Source organism: Drosophila sulfurigaster, chromosome 3, assembly GCF_023558435.1.
Source record: "Drosophila sulfurigaster albostrigata strain 15112-1811.04 chromosome 3, ASM2355843v2, whole genome shotgun sequence".
Classification (NCBI taxonomy): domain Eukaryota; kingdom Metazoa; phylum Arthropoda; class Insecta; order Diptera; family Drosophilidae; genus Drosophila; species Drosophila sulfurigaster.
In genome coordinates this window covers 309,249-328,950 of record NC_084883.1, presented here as the reverse complement: position 1 = coordinate 328,950, position 19,702 = coordinate 309,249, and the positions used below count along the sequence as shown (strand labels likewise).

The 19,702-nt window shown below is 34.1% G+C and overlaps 3 protein-coding genes across 4 annotated transcripts; all 3 read left to right on the top strand.

Moving 5' to 3' along the window:
* The first annotated feature begins 77 nt into the window (after positions 1–77).
* LOC133840373 (NADH-quinone oxidoreductase subunit B 2-like) lies at positions 78–980 on the top strand. Its single transcript, XM_062272173.1, has 2 exons — positions 78–499; positions 556–980. Exons 1-2 carry the CDS (start codon positions 165–167, stop codon positions 896–898), a joined length of 678 nt encoding a protein of 225 aa, XP_062128157.1. The 5' UTR covers positions 78–164; the 3' UTR covers positions 899–980.
* A 131-nt stretch (positions 981–1,111) lies between these two features.
* LOC133840374 (uncharacterized) lies at positions 1,112–2,662 on the top strand. Of its 2 annotated transcripts, none has more exons than XM_062272175.1 (2): positions 1,112–1,430; positions 1,516–2,662. In XM_062272175.1, exons 1-2 carry the CDS (start codon positions 1,148–1,150, stop codon positions 1,707–1,709), a joined length of 477 nt encoding a protein of 158 aa, XP_062128159.1. In that variant the 5' UTR covers positions 1,112–1,147; the 3' UTR covers positions 1,710–2,662. The 2 variants fall into 2 exon arrangements, with proteins under 2 accessions (XP_062128159.1, XP_062128158.1); XM_062272174.1 differs by having other exon boundaries at positions 1,489–2,662.
* LOC133840375 (uncharacterized) lies at positions 2,522–12,711 on the top strand. The gene is made up of 4 exons (XM_062272176.1): positions 2,522–2,662; positions 5,891–6,054; positions 6,361–6,528; positions 10,633–12,711. Exons 2-4 carry the CDS (start codon positions 5,997–5,999, stop codon positions 10,866–10,868), a joined length of 462 nt encoding a protein of 153 aa, XP_062128160.1. The 5' UTR covers positions 2,522–2,662; positions 5,891–5,996; the 3' UTR covers positions 10,869–12,711.
* The last annotated feature ends 6,991 nt before the right edge of the window (positions 12,712–19,702 follow it).

Here is a 19,702-nt window from a genome sequence, read left to right as displayed (position 1 = left end):
CAAAATAATACGGTTCCTCAATTTCCAGTGTGATAATTCGATGGTCACACTGAGTGGCACATTTTGTTTACATTTTTTAAAGAAGAAGAAAGTGCCCTTGCAGCCCTGGTTTAGTTTGCAAATTACATAAAGGAATTGGACAAATTCGATTGAAGAGATTGAAAATGTTGCGACATATTGGTGTGCCGACGTTCGCTAAACTACTAAATGCGACCCGAATCACAGCGAATGCGTCATGCAACAAAACTGTGTCTCTCACAGCTCCGTTGAGCCATTTACTGGTGCGACAACAACAGACGATGCCTGTCGTTGATACTAATAATAATTCGCTACCAAAGAAGGGATATTCTCCTTTCGGCACCAAGCAGTCCAGCATGGCCGAGTGGTCGCTAGCCAGGCTAGATGATCTGCTCAACTGGGGCCGCAAGGGCTCAATTTGGCCGCTGACATTTGGCCTGGCGTGCTGCGCCGTCGAAATGATGCATATTGCAGCACCACGGTAAGATCCGATCCAAGGGCTGCAACTTATTTTTTGTACATATGCATTTATTGCAGATATGATATGGATCGTTATGGCGTTGTATTCCGAGCATCACCACGCCAGGCCGATGTTATCATTGTCGCTGGAACGCTGACCAATAAAATGGCGCCAGCTCTGCGCAAGGTTTACGACCAGATGCCGGAACCACGTTGGGTCATTTCGATGGGAAGCTGTGCTAATGGCGGCGGTTACTATCACTACTCATATTCTGTTGTGCGAGGCTGCGATCGAATAATCCCCGTCGATATTTACGTGCCTGGCTGCCCTCCCACGGCTGAAGCTCTCATGTATGGTGTCTTGCAGCTTCAGAAGAAGGTCAAGCGCATGAAGACTCTACAAATGTGGTACAGGAAGTAGGCGGACTACTACGATACAGATAGAAACGAAAGGTGTTAAATAAATATATACGTTCGCATATATGTGATAGCATTTCGATTTATACTGTGCTCTATTTTCTTGCATTAATTTTAAAGTACCCAACTGGTTTTATTTGTGACGTCACACGGAATCAACCTCGTATGTGCTACGTACCATGCAAGATATATAGGCCGAAAGTTGCCAGATCGTCGAGACAATTGCTTGGAATCGCTAAACATATGTTGTGCAATGTCGGCCGAGTTGCCCGAAAACCTTCAAGTTATAAAATTGGAATCATCAGCTGCGTTGGGAAAGTGCAACATCAAGGAGCGCTTAAATCTACACGTAAAACGACGCTTGCAACAGGAAGTTCCAGAAACTTTGCACAATGAATCTGGGTTAATCACCATAGCCAATAAACGCAGCAGGGTAACACCTATGCCAACAGTAAGGGAAATACAGAAACTACGGAAACCTTACCAAAAACGTGTAGAACGCTTGAAAACAGAACCAAACAGCAAGAGTAAAAGAGGTAAGTGCTTTCTTATTTATTTGACTATATTAGTCAGTCACTAAAATCATAATGTCAGCGCAAATTGCAATTCTTTCTTCCTCAGCAGTGGACTTGGAGACATTTGACGAACCGGCAGATCATGAAGCTGAATCTATAGATTCGAAAAATTTATGTCGAGAAAGATACAAAAATGCAGATATACTTAATATAGTATTAAGTAAAAAGAAACAAGCCTTGATGAATGATCCACAGGTTCAAATGTTTTGGTCTGAAATGATGTCGGCCCTCAGAAGCTAACTTGTATCGACCAAACACTGATTATTCAACTTACCTTGTTGAGGTGAAAATATTGGAAGCTTTACTTTTTCAACACATAATAACAACCCTTAGATTTGTGTGTACTCTCTTTGCGCATGCTCTGCGAAATCTCTTCAAACTGGTCGTTTTTAACCGTTTTCTAACCGTTTACCGCCTATTGCTCACATACAAAAGTTGTACAGGGCCGCCGCTTAGAAAGAACATTGTCTTTTTTGGGGTTGCAACGTATTGTGATTTTGCGTCGCGTATTCTGTGTGCTTCAGAGCAGTAAAATGTAAAAAAAAAGAAAAATAATTACAAACTAAATAAATATAAATAAATTAAATATATTTAATTATTTAAATGCTAACTTTTCATTTGTGGAAATACTGATTTTAAGTTCTTGACTTTGTTATTAGATAACTTATTTCTCTGTGCATCATGACGCTTGCTATCGATTTAACAAATTTTTGCTCTTTTGCTGTTTCCTTTGGGACGCGTATTCTCTCAATCGTGTACTTTTCACCACCTCGCAGCTCTTTCACCCATCCGTAATTCGTAGCGTTTTAACTTTGTGTCTCGTCCTTGCCGTTTGCATAAAAGTGGTTCACATGGCAAACTCACCCACAGCAGCTCACTCAGCTCACTGAGCCCTTCTCAATGCTTTTCGCTTTCATTTCGGTTTGGAATCAACCTGAATAGGCCTTTCTCGGCATTTACTCAGTTCATTCAAAGGCTATTTCAATTGATAGAAACTCGCAAAGACGAGAAGTTGTCATACTCGAAATATATTTTCGCCTCTTATGTAAATATTAAAAAAAAAGTTTTTCAAATCCTTTTGTAAATATTTTCATTTAATCACATGACATAGATATTAACTATAAAAACAAAAGTATTATATAAGCGTGGAAATTCTGTGATACTGCAAGTTACTCCGAAATAAAAGTGCAAAAGTGATTACAAAACCATTTCAGCAATTAGTGTGTAAAGTTTATATTGGACATCGAACCTTAAATAACGTTATAACAAAATAAGGATATTTAGAATATTTCTCGTAAAATTCAGAAAAAAAAATGTATTTGCATATATAATTTGTTATCAATTGAAACAAAAACAATATGTTATATGTCAGTTTAAGTCAATCTCTTTGGAAAATTTATATTTAAATATGTGACAAAATAATTGTTATAGAATACGGTTGCTTATATCGACTGTCGCTATATTCTTTCATCGACAGCACGACATTGTCGCTACTATTACCATTAGTGTGTGTCCACCCGTTCCTCCCTGTTTTGGCCAGATAAATCGATATGTCCATTCGGTTCGCATTACGTTATATATGCCAGGCTTATGTTCTACCGTGTTACATTACATAAGAAACTACGAAAATTTATATTTAACTCAAATGTCATTTATCTTTGAATATTTTAAAGAATTTTTCGATATCCGATAGCATAATTAACTAGAAAGTGAACTATGTAGGTCAGTTATTAAGCTATTATAAATCGGTTTTCGGACTTTACTCTTTTGTCGGATTACTTGTTGGCTATTAAGTGAACTGATTTTAAGTTTGCAATAGTAGTACAAAGTTTTTATGCCATGGGTTACATAATTAAGTTTTATGACTAAATATTCATATTTGTTCGTGTGTATTTCTATTTAATTTGAGCAAATAACATACTAATAAGTAGCACAGTGGTGTGATTGTATGACATGACAACGGCCTCTACCTTTCCAACATTATCGATTGCCATAGTTTTTCTGTTTTTTTCAACACAAGTTTAGTACGATGTGCATTCCTTATTTTTGGGTTAATAGCTAGAGCCGAAATAGTTCTATGATTGAGAGCCGAGTAGTACTTGAACAAAGTAACAATTATATAATGAATTAAATGCTTTAAAACTATATATAATATATAAAATAATAAAATATATTATATATGTATAGCACAATAATAATAAATTTATAATATGTAATATATAATATAATATTCTTATAGCTTTTGGAGATCCATAGACCTCATCCCATGGAAAAGGTACTAACACCAGTACCAATCATTGTAATCCAATTAAGTGGTTAACATATGTATGTACGTATGTACATAGTTTGTAGGCCATTGTGCTTTTGAGTCATACATAATGACTCCACTCATGAATTGAGTGAGGAGCAAAATAGCTGCTTTCGAGTGTGCTCGACTGTGAAATGCTACTCATTCTCAATAAATTATTGTTATAATTCATTAACATTTCAAATATACCATTCAGTAAAAAATGTACAAACAAATGCTCTTTAATTATTATGTGAATTAAAATAAATATTTAAACTGCGGCTTTAAAATTAAAATTGCTTTCACTGTGCATTATTAAATTCCTATAAAGTATATACATTCTTGATCAGCGTTAACTTTTGTTGACATAACCATATCTGTGTGTTTGTCGTGCCATATGATCACTTAGGAATGATTTTCAATAAATAATTTATTTTTGCAAACAATAATCAGGTTTACTTTAGGTTGAGAGCTTTTAATATACACTTTTACACCAACTTATATAAATAAGAGTACAACTACAATGCTGGATACATTTTTATACAGCTTAAAATAATAAACAACTGGCATGTCAGTTACATAATTGAATAATGAACAATGTCGAATAGTTATGTTCCCATTTGAGTGTGAGTTGAGTGTGCCGAAAAAATTCTTAAATAGCCTAAATGTAAAACTTGGTATATCGGTACTAAGTCCTAAATATACCATACGGTAAAATAATAAGTGGAGTTAAAAATAGCCTCCTTGACTTCTAAAAAGAGTTGATATTAAAAAAATAAATTTTAAATGAAATAATGCAAAACTGGATACTGCCAGTTAATATACATATTTGTAGTTGTGTACCCGCTGCCAATAGGTATTATATATAACTTTGTTCCAGCTGCTTATGGGACGATGTAGCGGAATGTTCTACTTTTTAGAAATTTGTATACCCCTATAAGGTAGAATGGTATTATAAGTTTGTGTCGGCAGGAAATGTATATAACAGGTAGAATAGGTATAATATGGTAGGCATCTCCATATATAAAGTATACATATTCTTGATCAGCGTCAAGAGCCGAGACGATCTAGCCTTGTCCGTTTGCCCGTATGAACACCCAGATTTCAGAGACTATAAGAGATAGAGCTATTTCGACTGCACTTCTTATGCTTGCACGCATATAAAGTTTGTTTTCAAATTTTTGCACACTAACAATTTAGTATATTGTGCCGTCTATGGTATATTTTGAATATGGTACTGTACCGATATACAAAATATATTTTATATATATATAATATATTTTATAATATAAAATATATTTAACACTTTTGTAGTATTTTTTGGTATATTTTGAGAATATCACCGCAATATTTTGCTTTTATATAAAATGAGTAGCGGGTATCTCACAGTCAAGCACGCTCGACTGTAGCTTTCTTACTTGTTAATGATGTGGCTTGGTCTCAACAGCGCACAATAATGTTATAAAGTCCAATAAACACATATAAAATTAAAAGCAATGTACGTTTTTTTAAATTGTTTAGATACTTAGTTTTATATTATTTATTGCCGCCAAATAAGAAAAGTTATTCTAAAGAATCATCCTTCATTTTAAATGGATTGGACACTTTTTAGTGATTTCATTATGCCAGTAGAAACAAAGTCTTTTTTTTTGTCAAATCTATGACAACAATAGCAAAAAATAAGCATTTCAAGAATATTTTTTGATTAGCTTTAAATCTTTAAGGATCTGAACTGTTAGAGGCGGGTTCACAAGGTATCTGCGTATGGAAAACGGTACATACTATATCATACATACATATGTAGATTTGCAGAGAGATTTCAAAACCGTCTTCAACCTAAAATCTCCCGAAGTTGGTTTTCAGTTAAAATACGGCTGGTTTTTTCTATTTTAGGACATCCTTTGGACCCAAAAGGCAAGGGACAGAAATGTTGAACTCTAAATTAAATTGATATATTCTCATATGCCTTTTGCTTTTGACTTATTTATTTCGTAATTGTTAAGTTATGATTTGAAAAATGTCAAAATTATTAAAAATTGTCATTAGGATTTTTTCCAACAATTACATAATAGAGGCAATCCTAGTTTAACAATAAACTAAGAATTTTAACATTTAAATATTTTTAACATTTTAGAAAAAATATAATTAAATACATTTCCGGGAATTAATATTATCGGACGTCAAAGCAACGCAAGCGTTAAGTCCAGTTGACGAAAAGTATTGAAAGCAACAAATTAAATATGACGTCTTTCATCAATAAAATATTACTCTTACTGGGGGCACTTTGCTGCATGCAAGGTAAGTAACATTTTATATTGAAATGGTATTTGTTTTATTGTGACGAAATGTGTGTATAAGTTTAGTGTAAGTTTAGTACTGACTGAAAATACATATGTTCAATGAATATACAATTATTATGTACATAAGTATATACAGAGGTGCATTGAATATATTCATGTGTATATGTATGAAGTTATGTACATTGAATAGGTATTTATGTTCTTACGTCTTCACCGTACCGTTGGCTATCTCAGGCATAACTATCCCATTAATAGATTTCTGCTATTTACACTTACATTTATGTACCTAACTTGATTCTTACAGTATGCACCGCCCTTATGTGCTACGACTGCAACAGCGAGTACGATCCCCGTTGTGGGGATCCTTTCGAGCCCTACTCTATTGGGGAGGTGAACTGCAGCAAGCAAGAGCCATTGGAACATCTTAAGGATAAATACAAGCCTATGCTGTGCCGCAAGACTGTGCAGAAAAGTATGTTTAAACTTAAATCTCAACTTACGTACATACTTTATTTATAGTTTAAATTTAAACGGTTACCATAGGGTAGAAGGGTTTTATAACTTTGTGCCTGCAGGAAACGTATGTAATAGAAGGAGGCTCCTCCGACCTCATAAAGTTTATATATTCATGATCATCGTCAACAGCCGAGACGGTACCCCATATTTTATGGGGTCGGAGATGCCCCTTCTGGATTTTACATACATACATTAACATTTCCTGCAGGCACAAAGTTATAAAGCTGCCGTTCTCTGTCGCAATGCATCAAAAAAGGCACATCTACTTCACTATATTTAAGTAACCATACATAAACTATATGAACAGTCGACAATCAAAATGGAAGCAACGATTTATAAACTGCAGCAAAGTATTTATGTATGTTATTATTGCGGTAATTTATGAATTTACAAAATGGTCATCGTTCGATCACCGCCAAAAACTGTCCTCTTCGGGATTCCATATCAGAATCCTAATTTATGAAATACTTCAACTTACTAGTGGAACACTTCATAGCTGCAGGTGACTATAACTGGAGATTTCAACTTGCGACATTTAAGGATGCGCATTGCTATTGTAAGGCCATGCAATATGCTAGATTGTGTCTGACCTTGTACACCAGGTACTGGCCTATAGATACCAGAAAACTTCCAGACTTGATTGATTATGCCGTTATGAAATACATCCCACGCATCTTAATTGGCTCAAATTAATTAATTAATTGCAACCAAAATTGCAAACCAAATTCCCAACAATATATACACTCAACAATTTTGGTGCTTTGGCTGGCGAATAAAGTAGAAGACTCAGGACTATCGTAGCCACATCGAAGCCAAGAACGCATTTGTTAAACCATGCTTAGTTTTCCTTAAATATTAGATCTTACTCTACTATTCTGGCCCTGTGGCTGTTAATTCGTAGTAAACTCTAGCAATACCAATATTGGTATCACCCAAAGAGCTAAGTCAAAGATCTTGAAAAGCATCACCAGGACACCGTGGTATAATCGAAACTAAAACAGTATATTCAATCTGTTAGAGATGTAAAAGAAACAAATAAGAAAGCTACAGCCGAGTAAGCTCGATTGTGATATACCCGCTACCCATTTGCAATAAAACCAGATTCTAAAAATATACTACGAATATATAGCAAGAATACTAATATATACCAAAGAACGCTTTGGTATTTGCTAAATCTGTATTGTACTATACTCAAAATAAACAATAGACCGCTACAATTTTTAATGATCGCAAAAAAAATTTACAGGAATCATAAATGCTAGAGAATTAAATATTTATGGGGTCGGAAATGACTCCATCTACCTTTTACATACGAGTACATTTCCTACAGGCACATAGTTAAAATACTCTTCGATCCTGCGAATAGCTGGAATTATGATGATTCTAAGAAAGTATTCAAAATTTATAAACTAAAAATACTAAAATATACCAAAAGTTATATTTAGTACATATATCGATATACTACTACAATCAAAATATCTAATAGACTTCAAACTATATTAGATAATTAACCGAAACAACAAGGGCTCAAACTGCGCAGACGTGTTTTCCAATATAAAATTATTTCTCAAATATATTTACCAATCAAACAGAAGTCATACAAATTCTAGTTATTGTCATATTTACTAAAAATTAGAATCTTAGTTTAGAAACTACGCCTGCAATTTGACTATTTTACAAATCAAAAATATAAATAATATAACAAGTTTTCGAATTAGCGTAAATCAATTGGTAAAAGGTCTTGTACTGATCCCTCGACTATAGATGACAGTTTTTTGAAGACATATTGAAATAAATAGCTAATTTATGTATTTATTTATAAATTTCATTTTTACGCCTTAGTACCCTTTTTAACCATTTCGCTTGGCTTGCGGTAGTAAGAACTTATCAAAAACAGAATTTATTGCCTTTCTTACATTTTCGGTGGTCTTCCACAATTGGGAGTGCAAGGCTGTCGAAATCATGTTGACCCATCAAATCGCAAATAATAAATTCAGGAACAGTAATTATTATAAATATTGCGATAAAAATAGTAAAACAACAATTTTTGTAACTTTGGAGTTACTTTTAGTATAAACCCGTTTGGAAACCAAATCAAATCTACAAAATTGGACCACGAGCCGCATGTACACTTCTGTGTAGAATAGAACCTTATTTTTTGTTTGAACTTTAATACCCTGTCGTATCATTTCAAAAGCGATTGTCTATAAATGAAGGACGTCTAATGATTCTGAAAACGTGGCAATATTTTGGCTAATATTTTGGTAATATTATCGATATCGATGAAAGTCAACTGCTTATTCCACTTCCCCACTTATTTAAAATTGCTTTGCAATTCTTAAATACATAAAAACAAAGTCGAAAAAATAAAAGGACACAGACAGAGGCATAAGTTTAAAGATAATCGCCAAGACGATCAATTGGACCATTTTGTAGTGAAATGTGATCGTTGTAGAGCGATTTTCTTTATATGATATAAAACAAAAATAAGTAAAGTCAATTGATGAATAATAATTAAATTTATATAAACACATAATTTTTGAATGCCCTTAATTTTCGGTTGATTTTATTCTATTGCTTTTGATATTAATTTTCTTCCTGCCTAAGTTTGTTTATTTTTTCACCCCTATTAGCGGGATTAAGTTGTGATGTAAACACTTTCATAATAGAACTGCATTATTAAAGCACTTGCGCTTGGTCTAAATACTTCCGAATTATTTAGATTTTCTGCAAGTCAAAAATTTTGCTCATCTGGGAACGGCGCTTAAACAGCTGTTCGCGTGCAAATGCTTGCACCAAAGAATCGCATAGCTGTCGCAGTTGCTGTTGGTCTTAATAGGTTATAAATCGGTATACCCAGATGAGCGAAATCGCGTTTTTACGCGCAACAAGAATAACAATATTTTTAGGGATGCCTGACAACGTGTGTTGTATTCAGATAGAAATTGTAGAATTTATTAAAGAAATACTATTTTATTGGGGGGAAAACTGAAAACTGCAATGGGGGCAATCTGGTATATTTTGCTCTCTATTGTATATATTTTGGATGTGATATGTTAATATACCAAATATTTATACCCGCTACCCATAGGGTAGACTTTGTGCCGGCAGGAAATGTATGTAAAAGGTAGAAGGAGGCATCTCCGACTCTATAAAGTATATATATTCTTGATCAGCATCAATAGCCGAGACTATCTAGCCATGTCCGTCTAGTATGAAACACTGGATCTCAGAGATTATAAGATATAGAGCTATTTTTTCGACAGCATTTGTTATGTTTGCACGCAGATCAAGTTTGTTTCAAATTTTTGCCACGCCCACTTCCGCCCCCGCAAATTAAAAAATCGAATAACAAGCTTAACAAACTTTAGAGCTAGAGCAGCGAATTTTGGTACGTACAAAAATAACTATAGTATGTTAATTGTGCTTCCTGAAAATTGATTTATTGCGATCAGATAAAAATTGTGGAAGTTAAAGAAATACTTTTGTATGGGCAAAAACGCCTACTTACTAGGGGTCTTAGTTGCTTTGGCTAACAATCTGGTATAATATGCCGTCTATGGTATATTTTAAATCTGGTACTATATCGATATAACTAAAATACCATTCGGTATATTTTTAGTATTTTTTGTATGTTTTGAACAAATACCGCAATATTTTGCTTTTATTCAAAATGGGTCGCGAGTATCTCACAGTCGAGCATACTTGACTGTAACTTTCTTACATGTTTAAGTTCTATTAATTTGATATATGTATATTAAAATTATTACTGCACTGCTTTGATTTTATTTTTAATGGGTAGCGGGTATTTCGCAATCGAGCACTCTCGACTGTAGATTTAAAGTAAATTGAAATAAAGGAAATAATTTTAATTAAAAGGATTAACTTACACAACTTGAAGTGAATGATTAATCTATTGCGCTGTTTCCCAAACATCGATAATATCAATTGTTTTAGCTCTAGTGTCTATATGTATTTTATATTATTACTAGCTTACATATAAGACAATATTCCTTTTATAATTGCATACATAAAATTATTGAATTGATGTATTTTTCAGTTTATGGGAAAACACGCATAGTTCGCGGCTGTGGTTATATTCCTGATGAACGCACTGATAAAGAATGTGTAAGGCGCTCTGGCACTCATGATGTATCAGCTACCTATTGCGCCTGTACCAAGGAACTATGTAATACGGCCGTTGTCGGTGCACCACAAAAGCCACTTCTTCTTGCATTGGCCGCGGGACTAACGCTGCTTATGACAAGTCAAAGCATACGAGTTCAGACATCATAAATGTATACATTACGAAGTTTATTTATAACATTTTTACAAATTTATTTTAAAAAATCATCGTTTTCGTTTTTGCAATTTAATGAGTATTAGAATATAGCAAAACACTCGAAATAAAAGTTAAATAAAAAATAATTTGTTTTGTCATCGTGAAAATCAGACAATTATTTAAATTTTTACATAATAACAGATACTTGTGGAACTATAATTTTAAATAACATAAATGCGTAATGACGCTTTTCTTAAAAGTGCAGACCACTAAATACTTTGCGCCCAAGTCTCTTAGGCTTGCCTAAAAAGTATTTCCACATACAAATAAAATATGTAAAAAAAAAAACAAACTATACACGAGAGCATAATATGCGTAGAAGAAAGTATGTGAAATACATGAAAGCTTCATTGTTCGATTTCTGGCTGTATTTTCTGTATTTACATTTAGCTTATTTAATTCAGAGGTCTAATGCATATGTACAAAAAGGATTTATCTGAGTTAAATAAGTATATATTTTGTTCGATAATTCAAAACTTTTTTAAATTTATAGATGTGGTACACAAATTCACTCTTTCTATTTCATTATGTGAAACGTAAAATATGAAAATCTTTCCAGGCGCAGCACTTGTATACCATCCGTAAATATAAGGCAATAGAAGTACCTTACTTAATTAACCTTTTATTCAGTCGTAATGTCAAAACTGTGTAAATTAAACGGCTCAATTTATTTCTGAATAATTTGTAATCCAATTAAAAAAAAAAAAAACAAAAAAACAATATAATACACAAACAAACAACTGCCAGTATACATCTCCGCCTAATGAAAAATGTAATATGCAACTATCACTTACATAACATATGATGTCCTTGATTGAAAATAATAAATTTTTGGTGCTTGCATAAAGTTACAACTTCAACTCTTTGTAAATGAAATTTAAAATACTGAAAATTACAAGAAAGTGTATTTTTAACAGTCCTAGAAGATTATCTAAACGAAAATCTTGATATGAGACGAAAGGTTAACTTAGAGAATAATATTACAAATAATTTGGTCACAAAATCATAAAACATTTTTAAAAATTTTAATAATTTTAAAAATGTGATGCAAAAATGGTACATTCTCGTTATTTTAAAAAATAAAATCATCTAAACATGTTTAATTCAAATTTCAAGAAACGAAAATACAAAAATTCATACACAACAAAAATTTTTTCAACTAATTTACTTCAAGTTACATACACGCAAAAAAGGAAATAGACAAGTAAAAAAGTAAAAATCTTCCTAAACAATAACACTATTTATAAAAAAATTATGTAGATATACGGCTTATAAAAATTGTTGAGTGTGAAAGATCTATATAAAATTTATAATAAAATTTGCACACCTGCAAGTTTATCTTTTTAGTTACAAAAATTTATATTACCTTTTATTGACAGAATATGTAGGTAAACTTAAAAAGATATGCAAATCATTGGTCATAAAACCGTAATAAAAATCGAAACTAGCCATTCTATTACAATTTATAACAATTAAAAAAAAAAGTCTACGAAAAAATAAAATGAAATCTATATACTCTTACAATGTAATGAATTAATAATGGTTCACAAAAATATATTAAAACTTTATTTTCAAATTGCATACGTTTACGAATATAAGGCAATATATTATTTAAGAGTTCATTGGAGAATTCGAACACACATTTTATCCAATTACACCCAAAAGCTACTTTCACAATGAGATAGAAAAAATATGAAATTAATAGTTGCATCGTCACTGAGCTTTGCCTTTTTAGTAATGGGATTCTGAAATAAAATAAAATAGAAACACCATAATATACAATACATGTTTATAAAAGTACACAAGGATATAACTAAAATGTTTGTTGTTAAACAAAGTAAAATATACGCATGATGGTAAAAGTAATAAAATAAAATTTTAACAAACTAACACAGTTGCAAAAATAATAAAATTTATTAAACTTGATAACGGTTTTGTCTGCGCTGAATAAGTCGTTATTACTATATCTTTGGTTTATGATTTTTAATTCTAACCTAAAATTATATATAATCAACATAAGATAAAAAGTAAATAAAAATTAACAATCCAAAAAACAATTTATGTAAACTTGTTAATTTTTAGTGTTTAAGTCTGTAAAGCTCCGCTTGTAGATGAAAATCAATAAATAAATGAACTACAAATCGAATATAAAAAAGGAAACAAATTAAAAAATAGTCTGAACATTAAATTTCCGCGTATAGTTTCTATGATTGCAATCCTTAAAAATGTTTCCAACATTTCCTTATATTTTCCGTATCAAAATACCGAGACGTTTATGGTTTGAGTTCATAACACTTTGCTATAAATACATACATATATTGTTATCATTTAACGATTATCAACTGTTCGATCGTAAAATAAGGTTAGGCTTTTTCAGAATTCACACTCAACACTTATAATTTATTTAAACCAAGTGCATTTATGTACTTCAATGATGCAAGTGTTTACACCAAAACTGCATCATGCGAACAACTGTTGAGGAATGCAAAAAAAAAATAGCAGGAAGAACCGAAAATTTGCAATTTAATAAAATAGGCGACACTGAGGTCATTCAAAAATTATAAGTGTATATCAATTTTATTTAGGTTTCATCAATTGACTATTTATTTCCGTTTTACATCAAAGATTATAGTTATTTAAAAAATGGTAAAATTGATCGTCTTGGCGATTTTCTTTAAGCATTTTTGATGGCTCTGTCTATTTCCTCTCATTTTTTTACTTTGACGTATTATACCCGCTACCCAAAGGGTAGCCGGCAGGAAATGTATGTAACAGTCTTAAGAAGGGAATTTTTGCCGCGACCACTTACGCTCCCATAAAGCAAAGTCACGAATTTTGCTACATACATGTCGAATTCTGATTGTCTTCCATTAGAGTGAAGCGCGTTTCGAGGCATGCACAAGCGACTACCCAATTGTGTTTTGTGTCATGCCACACTCGTGACTGGCAGACAGTCCAGTAGATCGCTGGATGACTCGTAATGCTATATAGTGTCCGCCAACGAGAATTAAATAAAAACTGTAATTGTAATTGTACATGTTTTTTAGTTTTTAATGGCCGACTCTTCCGTGGGGTCCGATGTAAGTACTTACTTTACCGACCCTTCTATGGTGTATGTATTTACTTTACCGGTCGTTCCATTGAGTCCAACGTAAGTACTTACTCTAAAGACCCACTAGACTGTGGGTAATCGATGTGGTGGAGATTGACCCTATTTGCGGACATTTCGTACAAAAACGGAAATTAAAGAACGCATTGCTAGGTGCCACTTTGTAAGTAGGAATGGTCTGCTGGTAAGTAGTTATTTCCCCAGCAACGAACTAGTGCTCAGTACTACAGGGAAAATATGACGAATTTATGACCGACTGCTGTTGTTGAGCTGCAGTTGCCACACTGCTCGTCACTCGACTAGACATTTAAAAATAAGAAAGTGTAATATTAGTGTCAATATTTTATGTGTGTAAAGATCACACGTTGTATTTGTGTAACAACTAACATACATACAACAAAGACCGGCGCGTGTCTTGCAATTTTGCTATTTTTACTGATGCTTAAGGAAACGGTGCGTGGAGTTCTTTCTCTCTCTTCAATTTTTATTCCCGCTACCCATATGGTAGAAGGGTATTATAACTTTGTGCCGACAGGAAATGTATGTAACAGGCAGAAGGAGGCATCTCCGACTCTATAAAGTATATATATTCTTGATCAGCATCAATAGCCGAGACGATCTAGCGATGTCCGTCTGTCTGTCTGTCCGTATGTCTGTATGAAACACTGGCTCTCAGAGACTATAAGTGATAGAGCAGCATTTGTTATGTTTGCACGCAGATAAAGTTTGTTTCAAATAATTGCCATGCCCCCTTCCGCCCCCGCAAATAAAAAAAAATCGAATAACACACGTAATTTTAAAGCTAGAGCTGCGAATTTTGGAGTATACAATAACAACTATAGTAGTTATTATTCCTGCGATCAGATAAAAATTGTGGATGTTATTAAAGAAATAGTTTTGTATGGGCAAAAACGCTTTCTATGTATGTATGTGTTGTATGTCTGCGTATACGTATATACATGCTCGCCTCTATATTTGTATCTGTGTGCATAGAGGCACTGCCATAGCTCTTGTGGTAGAGTGCAAGCCCAGCATGTTGTGGTACTCGGGTTCAAGCCCGCTCGGTGTACAAACTTTTTATACCCGCTACCCATAGGGTAGAAGGGTATTATAAATTTGTGCCGGCAGGAAATGTATGTAACAGGTAGAAGGAGGCATCTCCGACTCTATAAAGTATATATATTCTTGATCAGCTTCAATAGCCGAGACGATCTAGCGATGTCCGTCTGTCTGTCTGTCCGTATGTCTGTATGAAACACTGGCTCTCAGAGACTATAAGTGATAGAGCAGCATTTGTTATGTTTGCACGCAGATAAAGTTTGTTTCAAATAATTGCCATGCCCCCTTCCGCCCCCGCAAATAAAAAAAAATCGAATAACACACGTAATTTTAAAGCTAGAGCTGCGAATTTTGGAGTATACAATAACAACTATAGTAGTTATTATTCCTGCGATCAGATAAAAATTGTGGATGTTATTAAAGAAATAGTTTTGTATGGGCAAAAACGCTTTCTATGTATGTATGTGTTGTATGTCTGCGTATACGTATATACATGCTCGCCTCTATATTTGTATCTGTGTGCATAGAGGCACTGCCATAGCTCTTGTGGTAGAGTGCAAGCCCAGCATGTTGTGGTACTCGGGTTCAAGCCCGCTCGGTGTACAAACTTTTTATACCCGCTACCCATAGGGTAGAAGGGTATTATAAATTTGTGCCGGCAGGAAATGTATGTAACAGGTAGAAGGAGGCATCCCGACCCTATAAAGTATATATATTCTTGATCAGCGTCAACAGCCGAGACGATCTAGCTATGTCTGTCTGTCCGTATGAACACCTAGATCTCAGAGACTATAAGAGATAGAGCTCTAATTTTTTTCGACAGCATTTGTTATGTTTGCACGCAGATCAAGTTTGTTTCAAATTTTTGCCACGCCCCCTTCCGCCCCCGCAAATCAAAACAAGTAAGAAAGCTACAGTCGAGTGAGCTCGACTGTGAGATACCAGCTACCCATAGTAAAAAAAAGAAATCTGGAAAATGTGCCCAAAATTGATACTGTAAATTAAAGTCTATTTAATTCTTGCGTATTATAAGTATACTTATTTTATGATACAATATTAATGTTATTAAATACAAAATTTGTTTTTGAAATATTTCGCCGCTCGAATCAGCTCCTGCTTCAATAAAATACTTTTAATTTATTAAAGCAAGACCCAGGGAACACCACGAGGAGGCCATTAAATATAATGGGGTCATTTCCGAAATCTAATTTCGGCAGACCTATGAGTCGACTTGTGCTGTGTATAAACACCATTATTCCCCAAAAAATTGTTGTATATATAAAATCATAATTAATATAAACTAAATTTATAATAATAATAAACAAAAAATTTTGATTTCAAGGACTAAAATTAAAATATTTAAATTAAATTAAATTAAATTAGGTGCAAATACTTTTAGGAATACAAAAAAATCTAAACCTGATCATCAATGCTAACTAAAATACCACTATGATAGCTATAAATTGTCTCATATGTGCGTGCTGTGGCTCTGTTATCCCTAATATTTGAGCACGCCCAAACAATATGTGTATCACGATTGTTTGTGGACGAAATAGAAATTGAGACTGGAGCATTAACTGATCGGAGCAAATATCAGTAATGTGGCAATGTAAACTTTGTGTATTATGGAATACAGCATTGATTTTAGAATTGTCAAAGAGACAGCTGAAATGGGAATTTAACAATTTTGTGGATCTTAAACTGGCAAGCTCTTGCTCTACCACTGACTGACGGTCAGCTTTCGGGGGCACAAATTGCCCAACAATAAAGAGGCCAGCCGCACTTGTGACTTTACTACAAGCTACATACAAAGCTTCCTTTTGCATACCAGGAGTTGTGTGGACCACCACGTTGGTATATGTAGCACCCTGACTTTTATGAATAGTTATACCTTCTGCAGGTACAACTGGAAATTGTTTGCGGTCAATAGAAATTTGCTCATTTGAATGGTATTGAAAACTTTTCACAGTTTTCTGAACAGAGGTCCAAGAGGGTTCAGCACGATGAGTGCACCTAGATCGAGCATTAGTTCCAGCACTTTCATCTAAGAATTTAATCCAAAGAACATGCGGGGAGTTGGATGTATTAAAACATATTTCTGTAAGAATACCTGAAGCTCCATTAACAAGACCATCTGCAGTATCTATATTGACCGTCATCATGTATTTAGCAGTGGTTTTCAAAATAAGGGTTGTGCAAAGCCCTTGAGTTTGAGATGTTTTGAAATCCTTTGCGGATTCCAAGCATCTGGACTTAGCTTCTGAGTTAAGATGTGCAGCTTTGAGTCAAGAGCAGTGGAAATGAACTGCTCCTTAGGTATCGAGTTTAACTTAGCAGTGTTAAAAATATTTGTATCCTCATTACGCAAAAACAAATGAATGGCATCATTAGGAAATTGGTCTAAGACCGAAACTCTAGCTCTAAGTAAATTAATGTCATTTGACCGGATGCCATGTTATTATAAAAATATCCCACAAGACCCAAATATAGCACTGTATGGATCATGCGACGATGTAGTGGATTGGAAAATCCATCGATCTCCTACAGGACGTAGTTGTCTGAGATCGCCAAAAACAATTACTGAAATTCCTCCAAATGAGGTTTCCCTGTTAGCAAAAATTTGCTTAAGACGAGCATTTAAGTGAGATAACATTTTGGCACCGACCATTGAGATTTCATCAATAATTAAAAGCTTAAGATCTATAAACCTTGAGCGAAGTGTATTCAGTAAATCTGCACCTAAATCTTTAAAGGAGGACCCGGACTGATTCACTGGAAGTGAGAACATGGAATGCAGGGTTGAACCTCCAATTCCAAAAGCTGCTTTACCCGTGGGAGCACACAAAAGTATTTTAGCAGAGGTGGGGTCACAACCTGGCCTACTATTATATAGTTGCGAAAGGGAATGGAAAATAGCTGAAATTAATCTACTCTTGCCAACACCTGCTCCGCCTCCTACAAACTCATAAAAAATTTTCTTTTCTTTAGCATTATGCGTTACATGCGTGAAATAAGTTATTTGCTTAAGATTCAAAGATTTAACTATGCTTGCTAAGTCATCACGTGATACAATTGGCGGGAGCTTAATAAGTCAGATGACATTGTCCGAATCTTCGGGAACATTAACGGCATTTAAGTCCAAAACATTTACTTGAGAATTTATTTCAGGGATCGCCAAAGCCCTAAAATGATTATCTAAACTATCTGCCTGATCCCGTTCTTCAAAATTTCCCTCAGCTTCTATGGCCCTTCTAAGCACGTCTTCTAAATCCTCTAAAACATTATATTTCTTATACCTAAATCCAATAGATTCTAAGTTTGCTGCATACACGCTTTCACAATTAATACTAAGCAAATCTACCTGTTCATCCCTCCACGGAAAATATAACATTAAAAGTTCCCTAAAATAGTTCTCTCTGTCGGCATTCAGATTAAACTTCCTAAACCTAATAATTGCTGGTTTGGTCCGTTCCCTAATGAAGCCACTACCATCACGAAGAGCCTAAATTAAATTTCCTAGGACCTCGTTTTCTCCATCACCACCGTCATCTGCATCTTGACGTGTTGACCGACAGGATTTCGCAAAATTATAATTTGCAACAAAATCGGCTAAACACAGGCCTTCGACACTATCTGGCCGCTGAATATAATGATCCAGCAGTCCCAAAACATAAATATCAGTGGAATCCTCATTCATATTTTGGAGCTGTTGTCTAGAATTGAGCATTCGAACTGTGTGCTCTGGTCGTGACGTATTTATGTAAACTTCTGCGTTGCTAGTCTCAGACAAACGCATTCCTAGACAACAGTAGGCGGCTTCCTGAGCAGAAATCTCAGTGCCGGAGATTAATTTGTGGCCAACATGTTGCAGCTTTTGTTTAATGCTGAAGTTGCCTCTGTGAATCTTATTCACTGCTTCGCGCATTAATTTGGAGATTCCTCTTTGGGATTTGTTGATATAATTAATTATATAACTGCAACAGGCATAGGAATCCAATATGAACTGAATATCCATATTGGCCCTTTGAATTGAGAGAATATGTTTATTGTAAGCGTTAACTTTAATGGCTGCAAATGTTCTCTTCAGAAATATTTGGTGTTTTTTCAAACCAGATCTCAATGAATATTTATAGTCCTCGTAGCTGAGTTTTAATTGTTGGTGAGATAGGAAATTCTCAAATATGCTTAATTGACTTATAGTGTCAGAATCAAAAGGGAAATTTAGGAGAAATTGAATTTTTTTTAAATTTTCTTGATGAAGAGAAATGTTTTCAGAGTCTTCAGCCAATGGCATGGGAAAATATGGGATACCGAAGCGACAAATAGAGTTACCCCTCACTTCACGCATACAAGAATGTCCGTGATTGTGCTTTTGATATTCAATATACTGAGCTAACTCAGTATCAGTTACATCTGTGGTAATGAATTGGTCAATAATTGAAATGACTGAGGCTATAGACAATTCATTTTCAAAGTCCACAGAGGGGGCATCTTTCAGCCAAAACATACCATGAATATGAGACGAACCTCGCTGCTGGAATTCAACACGCCAGTAATACTTAAGAACGGAATGATTTTCGAAAACGCCCCCCTCCCTCTTCATAATTGTTAAAACCTGAC

Coding starts and splice junctions, on each gene's coding strand:
- LOC133840373 (XM_062272173.1), top strand. CDS start 165: ATGTTGCGACATATTGGTGTGCCGACGTTCGCTAAACTACTAAATGCG. Junction 500..555: donor ATGCATATTGCAGCACCACG/GTAAGATCCGAT, acceptor CATTTATTGCAG/ATATGATATGGATCGTTATG.
- LOC133840374 (XM_062272174.1), top strand. CDS start 1,148: ATGTCGGCCGAGTTGCCCGAAAACCTTCAAGTTATAAAATTGGAATCA. Junction 1,431..1,488: donor AAACAGCAAGAGTAAAAGAG/GTAAGTGCTTTC, acceptor TCATAATGTCAG/CGCAAATTGCAATTCTTTCT.
- LOC133840375 (XM_062272176.1), top strand. CDS start 5,997: ATGACGTCTTTCATCAATAAAATATTACTCTTACTGGGGGCACTTTGC. Junction 6,055..6,360: donor GGCACTTTGCTGCATGCAAG/GTAAGTAACATT, acceptor TGATTCTTACAG/TATGCACCGCCCTTATGTGC. Junction 6,529..10,632: donor CCGCAAGACTGTGCAGAAAA/GTATGTTTAAAC, acceptor TGTATTTTTCAG/TTTATGGGAAAACACGCATA.